This window comes from Syngnathus typhle, linkage group LG5 (genome assembly GCF_033458585.1).
Source record: "Syngnathus typhle isolate RoL2023-S1 ecotype Sweden linkage group LG5, RoL_Styp_1.0, whole genome shotgun sequence".
NCBI lineage: Eukaryota > Metazoa > Chordata > Actinopteri > Syngnathiformes > Syngnathidae > Syngnathus > Syngnathus typhle.
In genome coordinates this window covers 15,730,497-15,747,549 of record NC_083742.1, presented here as the reverse complement: position 1 = coordinate 15,747,549, position 17,053 = coordinate 15,730,497, and the positions used below count along the sequence as shown (strand labels likewise).

Below are 17,053 nucleotides of genomic sequence, written 5' to 3'. Positions count from 1 at the left end.
AAAGTTATTTTAACTCGTCATCACTGCACTATAACTCAAATAATGGTTAGTTGTGGCCCTATTTGTAATACTTGGATATTCCTCCAATTTATTTTTTGAACGTATAACATTTGTGTGCGCATGTTTCTTCCCATTTGATGAATTTTCACTTTTGTGAAAATACAAATACCTTTGAATATCCAAAGAAACTGTATCTGCGTGGTAAAGTTTGTGTTTATTTGGTCTTGCTCTTCGCTGCCCTTAAAAAAAAAAAAAAAAAAGCCCATTGTGGCTTTGAGCGTCTCCTTGAGCAGCTTTAAGGTGTCATAAAATGGATCTGGGAGCCGCTTGTAAGAATCAGCCGAAGCATCCGAGCCCGGGCTCGTTTTTGGCGTAAAAACATTTTTGGCTAGTATGAGGCGAGGAAGTTTGTTGGGAGGGGGAGGGGTCACGCTTGTGGGTCGCCCATTAAACATGCAGACTGATGTGTCCCATTTTAGCCTTTTGGACCGCTATTGACTTTTTTAAAAGCGGACACGGCGCAAACCGCTGGTGATTAACGGCATGATTATGTGTGCCAGGATGCCCATTAGCCCCCCCCCCCCACACACACACACACACAGGTGGCACTTTGCATGTGTGTGTGTGTGTGCGTGTGTGTGTGCATCAGTCCAAATGCTCCCGAGACTAATTATCAGTCAGGTGTGTCATCTTGCGTTTATTTGGGCCGCTAGGGCGCTAACAAGCATTTTCGCTGCCTTTGTTTTTTTTTTCTTTTCTCCTTTCTGTGTTTTGCCAGCTGTCTGCCGTCTTTCCTGTGCGGCCGGGGCGTCAAATGAGAAAGTGAGAAAGTGGAAACGAGCAGAGTGGCTGGCTGAGGGTGGGGGAATAGCAGAGAGGTGGCACAACGCATTCTGATGAGGAGGGAAGAGAGGCGGCGTTTTGTTTGCGACAAACAAACAAAGAGGGCGAGGCGAGGGCGAGGCGAGGGCGAGGCGAGGGCGAGGCGAGGGCGAGGCGAGGGCGAGGCGAGGGCGAGGCGAGGGCGAGGCGAGGGCGAGGCGAGGGCGAGGCGAGGGCAGCGTCAGATTCAAGATTCAAGATTCAAGAGTCAGGAACATGAATAAGCAACAAATCCCACCCGCGTCAAGCACGTTCCTCGTCAAGAGTTGATTGACTCGCCGCACATGGCCTGCCTTGTTGCTAGGCGACCATGTCATCTGCCAATCTCGCTCGTGCGTTTCATCTCAGACTCTGGAAGTTTTCGAAGTGTTTTGCATGTTTTGTTCTTTAAAGTTGAATGGAGCCAAGTTTATGCTGGGGTTTTTTCTTATAAGAAAAATATATCAGTATCATATCATCCATTGTTGGAATACAAAATTAATTTGTTATACTGTTTTCTATTTTTATATTCCTTTGTCAATTGGTTTTATCCCATATTGGAATGGAATAGTTTGATTACTTCTATTGTAACAGCCTATGTATTATTATTATTATTATTATTATTATTATTATTATTATTATTATTATTATTATTTAACCCATCTATTTTTTGTACAAAACAACCCAACAAATAGTTTTTTTTGCAAAATAACCCAAAGTTGGGTCAGTCCAAGTTTTCACCCAAATTGGGTTGTTTTTACCCGAGCAATTTTAAGGGTACAACATTGAAATAGAATATTTTTCATCTGATTTTTTAAAAATGTTTTTGCCCCTGTAGTCATAATGTGGAATTTGTCATTTGCAAGATGTTCTCCACTCCAAAGCCACTCGGGCACGCCTTGTGCAGCGGCAACACAAAAAAACCCATCTTCCACTTGTTTCTTTGAAGCACGTATGTGTCAAAGTTCATTCACTCGATTCGTTTTGCTTGCATGTAAATATTCACGGGGAGCGGCCAGATGTGCAGCACAAGGGTCTTAACAATGGGGTCATTTGTTGTTAAGCCCCCACCACTGCCCCCGGTCTGCCTGAGATGTCTGGCCAAGTTCTAACCTCATGTAGTTGACTTGCTCCAGTTTTGTGTTTCATGGCAAGACATCAAACTTGGCTGCCATTCCCCGCCCACATCAATTGATAGGAAATCATATTCCTCACAATTAAGCATCAGCCATCTGTCGAGTGTACTTGGTTCAAATCTGCTGGAAATTGGATCAGGAGGCATTCACCTGGAAATGGCCAATTTGACTCCAAAAAGCCTATTCAAAGCAAAATTGCACACCTGCTGTGCTTTTTCAGACAGTCCTTATTGAGACTGTTTTTTTCTTCTCATGATAGTGGCTGACCATGGTTTTGGAAACCCTAGCAACGTGAAACATGGTCAGCTTGTCTATCATGAGTATAATAAATAAATAAAAATAATAATACTTTCCCCCAAATTATACACCTAGTTTTGGAGATCTCAAGTGGTGGCTGTATTGCCTTAAATAACCAAACTTTGATGGTAAATGTATTTAAAAAAAAAAAAAGAGAGATTTTGACTCTTGGGGGGTAATTTCAGCCGCCCCCTACCCCGATGAAATTGTGTGTGAAGGTCCATTAAAATGGATGACCAGCACGAACTGGCCGCTAGCCAGAGCGGGGCCAAAAAGCGGGACCCCGAGGCTCACCGTTGCTTATGCTCTGATTAGCAAATTAGCATGTCCCGACAAATGGCCATGACATCAGCGTGAAAGCTAACGGAAAAAGGCCATCGAGCGGGGGCACTTGGCGACGTTTTGTGCCACCTCATCGTTAATCAATGCTATGCTAAGCGCCGCTAAGTGGCTGATAATGTGCTTTTAGGGAGGCACGCACCCCCGGGTCGGCCCCCAGGTCGGGCAGGAAGTGAGCGGGACCGGGTCACTGTGACAGGGTGACCTTCGCGTTGGACAGAATGCTAGCACTCCGTTTTCACTTTGTCTTTTAAACTTAGTCGTTGATGAGCACATCGCTGTTGTGAGAGTTACACTTGTGGTGTTTCCCTTGAATTAACATCCTGCATGGGGGGAAGAGCGTGCGAAGGGTGTGCACGTGCAGTTTTCAAATGTTTCTTCTTTTTGCACTTTTAAAACCTACGTATGTCTCCCTCAAATTTAGTTGAACGCGTTTCTTTGGCGGGGAAATGCCGACTGTTGAAGTGAGTGCACAGTTTCAGTTTGGATGCTTGATTTTCTTTTAAGGGGACGCTTGGTGTTGGGGGTGCGCCAAATTGTGGGGCAGCAGGTGCAACCCTCTGCAATTTATGAAACTCATTCTGCCTTTTCTGCTCATTTTCTCTTGCCGTCATTCCCACTTTGGCTTTCCGCCGACACTCATTTTTCATCAACGACTAATAGACTGTGTGCGTGTGTGTGTGTATTGTGTGTGTTTTCAATTCATTCAGGGCTAAGTAAGCTGCATTTAGAATCCCCCCCCCCCCCCATGAATCAGATGAGTCGGATGTCACCCAAGTTGATTTTCTCGGTAATGTGTGTTTTTAAAAAAAGTCTAAAATGAAAGTAGTCTAATCTTTGCGAGTCGTCATGATTCAATCCAAAGAAATGAGTGTGCCAATGTTCTTTTTTGTTGGCAGCGTCATTCTGGGAACGCAGACGAACCAGAATGTACCAACAATATGTAAGATTTGGCCTGAGCTTACCTGGCGTCACATCAAAATAAGTTGTAGCATTACAATAAGTGCAACGAAAACTCAGCTACAATGCCGTTCAATTTATTCATAGGAAATCATTTGATGGTGATTCCCATAATGAAATTCACTTCATTGCCAGCAATATTTTATGTTTAAAAGGTGGGCGCAGCTGCATCTAGCTAATGAAGCGCCAACCACCAGGGGGCGAACAAATGGTTAAGACTTCATTAAGCTTCCTATTCATTTAGTTGGTATATTCAAAATTCTTGGGTCATGTTTTGTCCTCATCGTTGTAATCCGTTTTTTTTTTAAACTTTCATTCTGTACTCACAACTTCACGTATTGTTTGTTGAAATGTAGTGCAGTAAAAATAGACGTTTTCTCCAACATAATCAATAGTTGTGATCAATAATCAAAGAATCATGATTACCGCTACTCACATTTTAGCTTACTGTCAAACTAAACAGAAAATTACACATTGCATATTCAAAACAAGTATCCACTAGCATGATGCTAACACGTAATGCAGAACGTTGTGGGGGGGCTAACAGACAGCACATATTTGAACACAATTGGTTGAGCAACACATAATACTTACAGAAAATATATTCTTTATCCTCCGTGAAGAAAACAAATATTACCGCAGCTTCTGGGGTCTGTTGGAAAGGTAGTCAATGTGTCTGCATTGTCAATGTGACACTGCCCCCCTCCCCCCAGGAAAAACATTAGTTTTACTCTCGGTGTTTGCCGTCACCTTGCGCCACGCCGTTGTTTCTCATCTTGGATTGATGTCACTTTCTCCCGCTCTCATCTGAAACGCCGCTTTGACACAAATGACCCGGACACGTATCACAATTCCAGTCTTGTTGTAGGAAACATCCCGCCGGGGCACGGCGGGCCCTATTAAAAGCCCGTTTACGGCCTCGTCTGGCCGTCGTAAAAAGATGTACAGTAAAATTTTATGGACATGCGGCTGGCTCGCATTCATTAGCCGCCGGGATTCTTTGCGTTTAAAGAAGACCCGGACAAGAAAGGCTTATTGTGGAAGGATGATTCCTCCCGCCAAGACCTCGTCCAGGGAAGCACACACAACTAATACTGACAGAGCGGCAAATCTACAACAACGGGACAAATGGCGAGACATTACGGCGACAGGTGACCCTGAGCTGGAAAACTCTTCCGACCGAACGTAATCTTTATGATCTCGGCAAAGGAAGCAGCCTACGGACGCAAAGTGATAAAAACTTTGGAAGATAACTCAAATCCGGGATTGCGAGAAAATTCACGTTACCACGGACACGCTTGAACAAATTCTAAACGACGTAACAAAACTAGCGTCCGTGTTCTGTACACAATTTCTGATGCGTTTTTCAGACCGATAAATGACTTATGCTGAACTAGCATTGTCATCTGACTGTTCCGTTTGCAGACATGACATATGTACATGTAATTTGTAATTTTGTTGTTCATCTCTTAAATCGCTAAGCTAAAGTTTAGCACTCAGCAGACTTGAATTCCACCTTGGACCTCCATTTTTTTTTTTTTTTTTTTTGCTTCTTTTTCCTTTTTTCTTCTCTTGCCAGGCGCCCTCGATCGCCATGATTGACGGGGTCACTGGTGCTTCACACTGCGACCGCCGCTTGCCATCTAACACGAGCACTTCTTGAGGGGCTTTCTGGGTGATCTTGGGGCGTGTTCCCAGCTTGCCATGTTGCCGCCCAAGCTCCTTTCGCCAAACATTAGCATAAAGGTAGCAAGCCCCGCCTCCATACTTGCTGTCAACTAGCGAGCGAGGCAGGCAGGCAGGCAGCACTGGGCCTTGTGGGAGTTTGACTTGCTTTATTTATCTTTTTAAAGGGCCGGCCGGGTAGCCAGGCGGTCGGCCTGGCTGACAGGCAGGGCTTGATACCTGGCCTGATTCAGTCACTGCGGCCCAGTGCGCTGCTATACGCTATTAGCGGCTAAATATACACCGGGACAAGTCCCAGCACACGCGATCAAACGTTCATTTTTAAAAACATAAAGTAAATCGCATTTTGGAATATATACACACACACACACACACACACGCTGACATACATATATATATAATATAATATAATATAATATAATATAATATAATATAATATAATATAATATAATATAATATAATATAATATAATATAATATAATATAATATAATATAATATAATATATATATATATATATATAAAATTCATATATATATATAGGGATATATATATATATATATAGGGATATATATATATATATATATATATATATATATATATATATATCATGTATATATATATATATCATGTATATATATATATCATGTATTTATATATATATATCATGTATATGTATTTATATATATATATCATGTATATGTATTTATATATATATATCATGTATATGTATTTATATTTATGTATGTGTATATATATATATATATATATATATGTGTGTGTATATGTGTATATATGTATGTATATATGTGTGTATGTGTATATATGTATGTATATATGTGTATGTATATGTGTATGTATGTATGTGTATATATATGTACGTATAGACACACACGGTATATCGTAGTGCCTTTTAATGTTTTTTGAGGAGTCCCTAAAAAGCTGTTGGGTGGTCTCTTGAGAATCTTCTAATTGTCTCCTGTGGATGCTCATCTTCACCTCTTTAGCATATTTGAATAATATTTTAATAATGTGCTGCCGTCGACTCTTTGGTGTGCAAACGGCTTCTCGGCTAACTGCTGTTTTTCACTCTATTTGTTGTGATAAATGACTGTTAGATGTAATTTCCCCAGGATCGTATCTCTCTCAGGAGCACGCACACGCGCACAATCGCCATAATTAGACTGTCCGATTAATAATTCATTATTACCTTCTTTTTTTTGAGCGCCATTTGGAATTACTCTGTGTGGGGTAGAGCAAAAACCTGAAATACTGAAAGTGATTCTTCTTTTCCAAGAATATATTCAATTGAACCATTACCAAAAAAATCCAATGGAAGAACGGATGAATTTTTGAACGTTTTATTTTAGAAATTCAGTCCCCAAAGCTTCACGCCAATCACTAGACTGAAAACGCCTTTTTTGGCTTATTTCCAGATGTCGTTAGAATTGTTTGAAAATCCCAAAGCCATTTCGATTTAGGAGAATACAATTTGCTTGACTTATTTGTCATGAGTGAAGTACGGAGAGAAATAAAAAGCTCAAGGAGTCACGCTCAGAAAGACACGAGACGGGCCACCTCCCATTTTGGTTTCTTTTTTCACCGCAAGGCAAACCCTGCTTAAGGATTTGGAAGCTTCCTGCTGAACCTCTGATTTGCTTTAAACTCAATTTGGATGGAACACGAGTCAGCGTAGCCTAAGCATGACGCCGCCAGCGCCGGTGGACTTTGGTGTTATACATTTATAAAATATACATTTATAGGGAGCGGGGGGAAAAGCGGCTAAGTAAACGCGTTCCCGGCAGCAAGGCAAACAAAAACGATAAAAATGAAACGCGCACCCGTAAAAGCTGACTCATCTCACCGTAATGACCTTTTTTCCCCGCCGTGCGCATCTTGGAAAGAACACGTCGAAAGAGACGTCAAAAAAGGGGCCCGCAAAGCGGCGTCTTGTCTTCTCTTCTTTTGTTCTTTCTCCAGACGGCAGCGGCGAATCTGCGACGTTCACTCCAAAATAGATTGCCACAAAAAAGGAGAAACAAGAAGCTCGCACAACTTTTTGACATGTTTACAACTTTGGAACACAAAAAGTTGGCTGCCGTACAAAAAGTGGCAACCGTCCCCTTTGTTTTCTAGAAAACATCTGATATTGTCCACAAATGTAATAAACTGTTTGCCCTCAAAATTATAACATTATTCTCCATTTAAAAAAAAAAAAAAAAGAAACCTGAAACATGATTTTCTTTTGAACATTTTGGCCTGACCTTGCTTAAAAACAACATTTTTCTCCAGGAATTGGATTCTCTGGTTCAAAGTTGAGCCCAGATTCTGTTAAGTGACGACAATAATGAAAATAATTATTCCAAGACTGAAGTAATCAAAAAGCAGGGTTTTTTTGCTGCAATGGCTTCATCATCGTAACAAAACTCTCTACTTTCTCCATCTCCTTCCATTGTTTTCCCAATTTCTTCTTTACCCCCACCCCCCCTACATTTTCATCTTTGCTATCCCAGCACCCCGCCGTGCTCGCAAAAGCTTTCGGCTGCATTTAAAGAAAAAGGAAAATCGCAGTGGGAGATGTTTGATGCACGCACACGCACACAGTGGCCTTGCCCTAAAAGCATTTACATGTTGCATGTCGGTGTGTGTGTGCGTACGTGTGTGTGCGTGTCACACTCGCTAACGTGTACGAGGGCAGAGGGGGACGAGTGCACGTGTGCGTTTGTCGGGGGCTGCGGGGGGGGGGGGGGGGGGGGGTCTCTGCATGTCGTAGCATATCTGATGAGCCATAAGCGTCACAAGTGGCTGGACGGTGAGGAGGACATTAGCTGGCCTCCCGCTGTTCCATTTTATTGCTCGTCCTCTTGTGTGCGACAAGCAACAAAAGAGGAGGAGGATATGGCCGGCAATCACAATAGAACACAAATCCAAGACACATGCTGGAATCTAACTATAAGCAGTTTTTAGTGCGTACATTGAAGTAACTTGGGAGGTAGGTAGGTGGTTAGTTGGTAGGTAGCGGTATCGTTGCTTCGTTGGTTTGTTGGTACATTACATTGCACTGGAAGGGGGCGGGGTTGCTGTTCTACTCACTATTCTACCGTGTGCGCGCATGTAAGTGTGTGTGTGTGTGTGGGGGGGGGCGGTTAATGCATGTCCTTCACTTTCTGCAAGATCATTCCTCAAATGTCCACACTGTCCTTTATGCACAAGCTGACAGCTCAGAGGGACAGACGTACACACTCACACACACGCACACATACACGCACACACAGTATATATTTTACATGCATGTTGGCTTCATTTCCATGTAAAGCGGCTGTTGTGACACCCCTGCTGTGTGTGTGTGTGTGTGTGTGTGTGTAACATCACTCACACACTCCTACGTGCACAACGTGCAACATAGTGTGTGCATGTTTGTGTCCTTTCACTCTGACACGCTTGTGTTAGCACAAACTGACATGAGGCCCAGCGTGGTTGCGACCAGCTGTGTCACTTGCACACACACACACACTCATGCATGCACACACACGCATATACACACACACACACTGTTGTGTGACCGTGTTGTCGACTTTTGGTCCCGAGTGATGTGGTTTTACCTTCTTGTCTGTTTATTGTCACCAACACACCTGTGACAGCCCCGTGCAGATCTGTGTGGATTTCTGTCTTAAAAGTTGTAGATTTGATATTATACATTAAAAACCAAAAAATAAACTTCAGTCTTGATGCTGATTAAATGCTCACAAATTAGGTGGGAGTGCATTTATGCCTTTTTATTCTTTCATTTTTTTAATGGCATGTGTTTTCATCTGGGAGATTTTTGTGAGTTTTTAATCATCGGGATGCTTTTCTGAGTCATTAAACGAGTGATGGAAATGCTGAGAAACGATTAAAATTTCAAAAATGCCATCAGTGCATTTGCTAATTACGATAACACTTTTTTTTTTTTCAAACACTTTGACATTAAAACTTATATTTCTGCCAACTGATCATCTGGGGGTAGTGAAGTGCTAATCATCAGAGCAAATTGTCTCGATAAATGCAATAATGATCTTAAAAAAAAATCCTAATCAATTTTACCTCATGGATCTGTTATCATGCCAGAATATGTAGTTTGTGTTAAAAATATATACGTATATTCTGCAACTATTGTGACAATGCATTACATAAATAAATGTATCTTACACAACCTTGTACGGTGTTATTAGCATCGCAATGTTAACTTGCAGTGTAAAGTTGTCATGTACATAAATGTCGCTCGAGCGTTGGCTTGCCTTCCAATGCAGTATAAGTACAAAAAGGTATGGTATGCTGGCATTTTTGACTCTACGGCATTGTATCCCTTATTGCGGTAATTTCTATTTATGAGATGTTTTTTAGCAGGTAAAAAGAGGACATAAAGTGACAGTTAAAGCGAAACGTTTCAATCCCGCCTGTTTTGTGCTATCGATATAACGATAAAGGCTGTGATTACGCTCGTGAAGCTGTTCAAATGTGCCGTTAAGTTATTTGACTCCTACTCCTGCCCCCGCACACACACACGCACACACACACACACACGGATGGATATCCAGCTGTGTTATCATCAACGTTCTTGTCACTTTATGAATAAGTTGACTTGACTTGAGCACTGAGGCACAGCTGCGAGAACAAATCAATGAAAGCGTTTACTGTCTGTATTTTTTCCCCTTGGATTTAATGACGCAAGAAGAAAAATAAGTCGACAGAAATGTTCGCAGGATGTCTCAGAAGTGTTAAAAGCAGGGGCAAATTGCACTTGTTTGTCCGTATGCTTGCAGGAGAAGTCTTGAGGATGCATATAAGATCAACAAGACTGTATCATGTTTGATAGTTGGAAAGTTATTCTCACTTCATAGTGAGAAAAATACTGTAGATAGAAGATTGTAATTTCTTGACTGTAGCATGTTGTAATTATACCGTGTCATTGATTAAAGTCTTGGTTATGGTCAACAGGAGTTAGCTCCCATTGTTAGTCAAACAACCAAAAGTGAAAGAAAATCCTCCCAATGGAAAAAAGTTTCTTTTGTATGTTAACAGGCTACTTCCTGATTTGGAGACCATTACATTTTTTAAAATGTTTATTATTATTCTTGGGCGAGGGGAGCGTCTATTATTATTGAAACAGCAAAAAGCACAAAGAAATTACACATGACAAAAATTGGTATCTATTTGATCACGTTACTTTGCAGGCTATTTCCTAGTTCGTGGAATGATGTCAGTAGACTGCACCATCTTTGGTCCTTGGGCGGTGGGAGCACTTCCCTTGTTACAAAACAAAAAAAAAAATACATAAACAAACCCTACTAACCAAAAGAAAGTCTGCCTGTCTGTTAGTAAACAGGCAAGCGCCCTGGTTGCGGATTATTACTAATGGAATCGTACTGTTTTCCATCCGCCAGATTGGAGCGCCCGTCTTACGAGGTGATGCAGTTGGACTTTGAGGTGGACAACGTGATCACCTTGGCCCCGACGCAAACTCTGCACTGGAGGGTGGAGTACGCGTCAGGAGCGCCGGCCTCGGCCGAGAAAGTCTCGCACCTGTACGTCAGCAATGCCAACATCCAGGGCATCGTCCCACTTGCGCAGGTCAACTCTTCTCTTTCCGTTGTCTGTTTACCCTGATCCCTTTCTAGACCTCCATCATCTTCTACGCTTAATGTGTAGTTCATTTGTCCCGACAGCTACTCGTATTTCTTATTCATCCTCCCTTTCGATACCAAATTTCTCACTTTCTCTTCTCCTAGTATTGCCGTTTTCCTGATTGGTTTTGATCTCGGGATCAGTCTCAGGATCATTTCTTGATTGAGCGCGTCTTATTCTACACCAAGCCATTCTTCCTTCTCTACCTAGCTCATCCCCCTACTTCTTCCTTATCTGGCATTAATGTTTCAACAAACGGTGAGCTGTGACATTAAAGGAATTCTTACATGCTTGTGGATTAGAACAGCCATTTCCTGTCTGCCCAGAACAAAAATGAGAGCATCATCCAGCTGCTCCAGATGCTTTTGAAAGCTCGCTCTCACTTCCATTAGCGCCAAGCTAATCCGGCCTACTAGCCCTGGTGAGAAAAGCCAATTTGGCATGGTGGGCATCTGCCTTGGCTGCACACCAGACAGACAGGAACAAAACTGCGCTCTGTGCTCCAAAACAAGCAGAAAGGCCAATCTCACGTTTGATTTCTTTAAGTTGGCGTTTACGTGCGTAAAAGCGAAATGCGATAACACTTCAGACGACGATGAAAAGTATGTTGGTACGTTGACGTCGCGATACTCATCCATCCGCCCATCCTCATTCATCATTCATTATTACTTTTTCATGTCATTAGAAAATCCATCCATCATTTTGCCAGACATTTGTTATTTTCTTGACATCCTTTGCTATCAATCCACCATGGTGCATGTTGGTCAGTTGCTGTGCTAGTCTGCTGTCGGCCGCCCGATCCGTTTGTTGGTAACGGTCACCGCCCCGGCCTCTCTGTAAATCTGTCTTTCGGTCGGTCCGTCGATCAGCCAGGAGGTCCGCAAGGCAAAGCAACTTTATTTTTCTGTCTGTCAGTATGTTCACTGCCAACCAATCTCATTTTATCAGATGGTTTTCAAATTATTTCTCACAAAGGAAATAGATTATTCAAATAGACATAATGGAAATATGCACATCTTCTGTAAAAGGAACACGGTCAGGATGTGTCTCTCAATGCCTGAAGCTAAAACAAGGTAAAGAGCAGCCCGCTTGTTAGCGAGGTGGGGGCTACGCTACATCAAAGCCAAGGGAGGTCAGGAAAGGATGTGCTGATGTTTCAGCACATAAATTGGATCAGTAATAATGTTCTGTGATGTCTCCGACCGCCGCCATTACGCGTCCTCGTTCGCTCCCCGCCGCTAAAAGTAAAAGCCTGACCGTCCCACGGGGTCTGAGAGGGAAGGAAGGAATAAATGCTGCTCTTGTCGGCCATCTTTTATTTATTTGACGTCGTCTGACTTGTTTGTGCTTCTTCGCTGCGCTTCGAACAAAAGTGCCCTCGCAGAAGTTGGAATCTAGTTCTGTCTTTATACACCACTTGGAAAACATTTGGCAGATTAGGTTTTGTTAGAGTGGTGCTCACTCGAACTTATTTGCAAGAACCACACGGTATGCCCATTGAGCATTTGCAAGTGGAGAGGTCCTTCGTCACTGTGCATTCAGCGATGATCGAACGGTCTGACTTTGGATTCTTGCAAGAGCATATTTATTCAGAGAAGCAAGGTGGCGGTGAGATTGGACATGTTTGGTGGTCACCGCAGCAACTGGTTAATCAGTGTGGAGGGTCCCAGCTCGTTGTGCTACAAGGTTGTGGAAACAGAAACTAGTGGAGTGTTTTAGATGACTAACGAAGCAAAAATGTTTCCTCACCATTTGAAAAGTTTCAACAACTGAACGGTTAAACTTTTCAGAGTCAAGGAAAGGTAAAAGATTTAAACAAAGTTAATAATTCTAGTCTACATTCCAACATAATCATACGATCAAGACAATTTGTCAACCCTGACAGGTTTGGGCGTAAAATTGGCAGATTAGGTTTGGGTGTGAAATTTCCAGATTGTTCTTTTAGAATTAAAGAGTGCAAAGTGAAGACTGGCTCAGTAGCTTGTTGTGCAAGCGCCGCCCACTGGCGAGCCGCCATGTCACTTGTTGAACATTTTTACTTCATGCTATGATAATGTGAACGTGAATCCCTGACCATTTTTTAAAAAAAAAATCTGATATTCGCCAATTTATGAGCAAGGCATTTTGATTTATTTAGCAACACAACATGGTATTGAGCAGCCTTTTGTATTTCTGCATCCATGTAACTTGTCATTAGGTGAAAAACATTACCATTCACGTGACTGCTATGTTAGCCTCTTGGGCTAGCCACTGGCTACAAGCTAGCTAGCTAGATGGATAGAGCAGTGAGCAGCAGCGGTGCCGCGCTAGCAAATCATTTGGTGATCTAACCCCCCCAATTCCAACCCTTAATGCTGAGTGCCAAGCAGGGAGGCAATGGGTCCCATTTTTAAAGTCTTTGGTATGACCCGGCCAGGGTTTGAACCCACACCCTTCCAGTTTTAGGGCGGACACTCTTCCACTAGGCCACTGAGCGACAAGTCTTTTGTCTGCCACCTGCCATTGACCCCCCCTTACCAATTAATCAACCGCACGAGTGACAGTCTTTCTACGCCCGTGCGACTATGTGGGTCAAGGAGATGTGCTTGCTAACGTTCATTTCCATAGCCAGCGTATGCCCATAGCAATTAGTCCTGGCAAACAGCACCACAGAAGAAGAAGCGTGGAGGCTCAGCACAGGGGCTGACGTTCGCTAGTGAACGAGCATGAAACTAGGAAACATTTGTCCCACTTTGGATTCATTTTCAAATGGGACATGAGGTTGGACTCAAATGCATCTCAAAAGTCATAAATGAGCAGAATCGTAACATTGTCACACAACAACAGAAATCATGAATGAAACGTACACACAACATACCGGCAAATAAACATTGCGCTGCAAACTGGCAAACGCCATGTGGCCATCCAACCTTGTGTGACAACATGGACAAAAGTTATCGGTTTCCTTAAACATTTTTGAGAACCCAGTGAAGAGGGACCAACAGTAAAATTGCATTTACGCTCAACATGATTTTCTTTTGCTTCATATTTTATTTTGATTTCAATTTCTTACATTTTGGTCGGAAAATGGTGAGCCATTCCAATGCGACGGCTACGGAAGTGAGATCAAGACTATAGCGAAGCTGTGTTTCCATTGGCTACTTTCTGCATTTGGGTCAAATTAGTTGGTACGACTCTCAAGTTCACCACAGTGTACTTGTGCAGTACATAAATTGTACCTGTCCAAAAGACTCGCTAACACCTCCACATCTACACCCTAACTGCTGTACCTAATAAAGCGACCTCTACGTGTCTGTGTGTGTGTGCGTGTGTGCGTGTGTGCGTGAATGAATCACTTGTTTGATACCTCAACATTTCTGTGCCTATAAAAAAATTGCAATTGGTCTTTTAACAAGCTGCACATCAGATTTGCTCACGCGTACACCGCCACTGACTTTACTGCATATTAATGCTGTGTCATGCCGTAAACAACAGACACGCACGCACACACACACACACACACACACACACACTAAAGGCACGAGCCGCCATATGTTCAGATGGCTTCACATCTCTCCGCATGGCCGCACACAAATTAAAGCACTTTTGATTTTATTCTTCTTATTGTCCTTTTACGAGCGTCTCTGACTTATTTGGGTGGCGAATATGAGAGAGGAGGAGCCAGAGAGTGAGTGAGCGCACGCGGCACATTGACGGTAAATCAAGCAAACGAATCTGCAGGATAAACGGCCCTGAGACGGGAGGGGTGCAAATGTCTCACACTTGTGTGATAAAACAACCTTTAATAGGCTGCTTTTTATGTGGACTGCTGGAAGACTAAACAGATACATTTTCATGAACATGAAAGTCTACACACCCCTGTTTGAATGTCAGATTTATGGATTTGAAAAAAAAAAAAAAAACTAAGATGAAGTTCAATCATGTCATGTGACTTAAATTGAAACAGCAGTCAGGGATACAAAAAAGAAAAACTCAGACTGGAATTGTGAAGCGTTCCGGCATCTGCTAAAATGCAAAAATTACACACACACACACGCACGCAAAACAAAATTGACATTCAGCCTCAAGTTTGTACACTTAGCAAGGCAGTCTTTAAATTGGAGCCTAATTATTTTTGGTTTTTACCTTGGAACCACTGTTGCTAGTCTTTTGTTGGATGTTACTTTACTCAGCTACACGCACACACATACACACACACACACACACAAAATTGGATATGTCCGCACAAACGCTAATTCATGCTTGAAAACACTCAAACCTCGGTCTCCCAGGTGACCAAGCGTCTTGTCCGAGCTGTCCTGGAATAATATCAGATTTATCCTGCTCTTTTTTTTTTTTTTATTGTCTCAAAAAGAAAAAAAACATTGGCCTTTGAATGAAATATGGGCATCGGCAAGTCTGTCAAAACGTTTAAGATAATTTCGACCTCAATCGCTGATGCTTGTCCCAATACTTTTGCATTGGCAACCATGCAGAATTGTGAGTGTGTTGCTAATCTGGTGTGTTTGGAGACACGACAACAAGACGCCGCCGCCGCCGCCTTTAGTGGCCACTGGATGACATCAACGTGCACTTGCAGCCTGCAGTCATTCATGATCGCGACAATGTGGATGCGATCTTATCTGCGCATTTCATCTCATGCTCGCGTGCACGCGCGTGATAGTCATGTGATGAAATGCTCATGCACACGCGTGGCGGGTAAACATTTCTCTTCCCACTTAGCCTGCAGGCAGAAACTTTTGCTTGATATCTTCTCTCATCACTTTTTCTTGTCTTATTGTCTTTGTCATGCTTTTAATCCGCTTTAATCCCTGCTGGCTGCCCCCCCCCCCCCTCCCTCATCCTCCCACTCACCTGTTTCTCAACCTCACCTGCTTCCTGACTACCAAACATTTTACAGCCTCCATCGTCTTTCAGGCTGAATGAAATGTGTACTTTAGTGTCTTTAAATCAGTAAATTGTCTTCGATTTTTTTGCAAAAACACTTATTTGGGGCTCGATGAGTTGTTGCTGATGTCACAAAATAAAGCCAAATGTTTTCGTGTTGATCCAATGAGAAATTCAAGGTCTGATCACTGAAGACTGAAATTGCCCAAAAAACATTTGGGGGGTCTTTGATTGAAAGTTGTTTGTATTTACAAAAATACATATAGGATCTTTCAATTCCCAAATCATCATTGATAATTACAAATCATCATGGGGGGGGGGGGGGTCGGGAGATCATTGATTGACATGAAGCAGGACCAATTTGTGGAAGCGGCACACTTAATTTTCCCTTTATTTTTAATCACGAGCATGTGTGTGCGTATCCCCTCTTCGCAAGCATGGTGCCATCTTATGGAGATGGACGCCGGCAGGTCGGCAAGCGTCTAATCGCGGTCCTGATTACAATCAGCATTTGGTCTCCACTATTTGCCCAGACTTGTACCTTTTGGTTTGAGCGTTGGGATCGTTCATTGATTCCGTTATCAAAATAATTCACAACTATCATGATCATCGATTAGTTGTTGAGAGACATTTCATCCTTAAAAATTTCAACCACTCAACAGTTAATCTGTTTCCTTGAAAGCAGACTCCTTATCTTGTTTTTTTCTTCTTTTCTTGTTTTTTTTTCTTTTCAAAATAATTCATTTGCAGACATCTGCTTTGACTTCTCAGGAACATTTGCTGATTTTGTAACATGTTAGACCATTTCGGTAATTCATTCATGTTCATTCATTTCTCTCTGCTGTCAATTTGAAATAATGTTCTGTTTTTGAATGAATGGACAAAAATTCTCGATCGATCTAAATCATCAGTTAATTGGAAAAAAATATCAACAAAATAATTGTTTAGAAAAATAATCATTAGCTGCAGCTCGAGTTAGGGCTATCAAACGTGCCGATCACTAGCAAATTCCAATGTCCTATTTTTTAATAAATGGAGAAAATTGTTTTTTTGGATCTAAATGACCAGTTAATTTAAAAAAAAAAAAAATCTACGAAATAATTGATTAGAAAAATAATTTGTTAGGGCTATGTGCCGATCGCTAGCAAATTCTGACTTTTCAATTTGCGAGCTTCGGCTCAAATTAAGCAGAAAAAAATATGGAGCATGAAGCTAGAATGCGTAC

The 17,053-nt window shown here is 42.1% G+C and overlaps 1 protein-coding gene across 1 annotated transcript in view; it reads left to right on the top strand.

Annotated features, from left to right (window-relative positions):
• si:dkey-215k6.1 (transmembrane protein 132B) overlaps positions 1–17,053 on the top strand; it is an 84,387-nt gene that overhangs the window by 55,688 nt on the left and 11,646 nt on the right. The window contains exon 5 of the mRNA XM_061279864.1: positions 10,701–10,887. Coding sequence (XP_061135848.1) covers positions 10,701–10,887 — 187 coding nt within the window. The remainder of the gene's footprint in view (positions 1–10,700; positions 10,888–17,053) is intronic.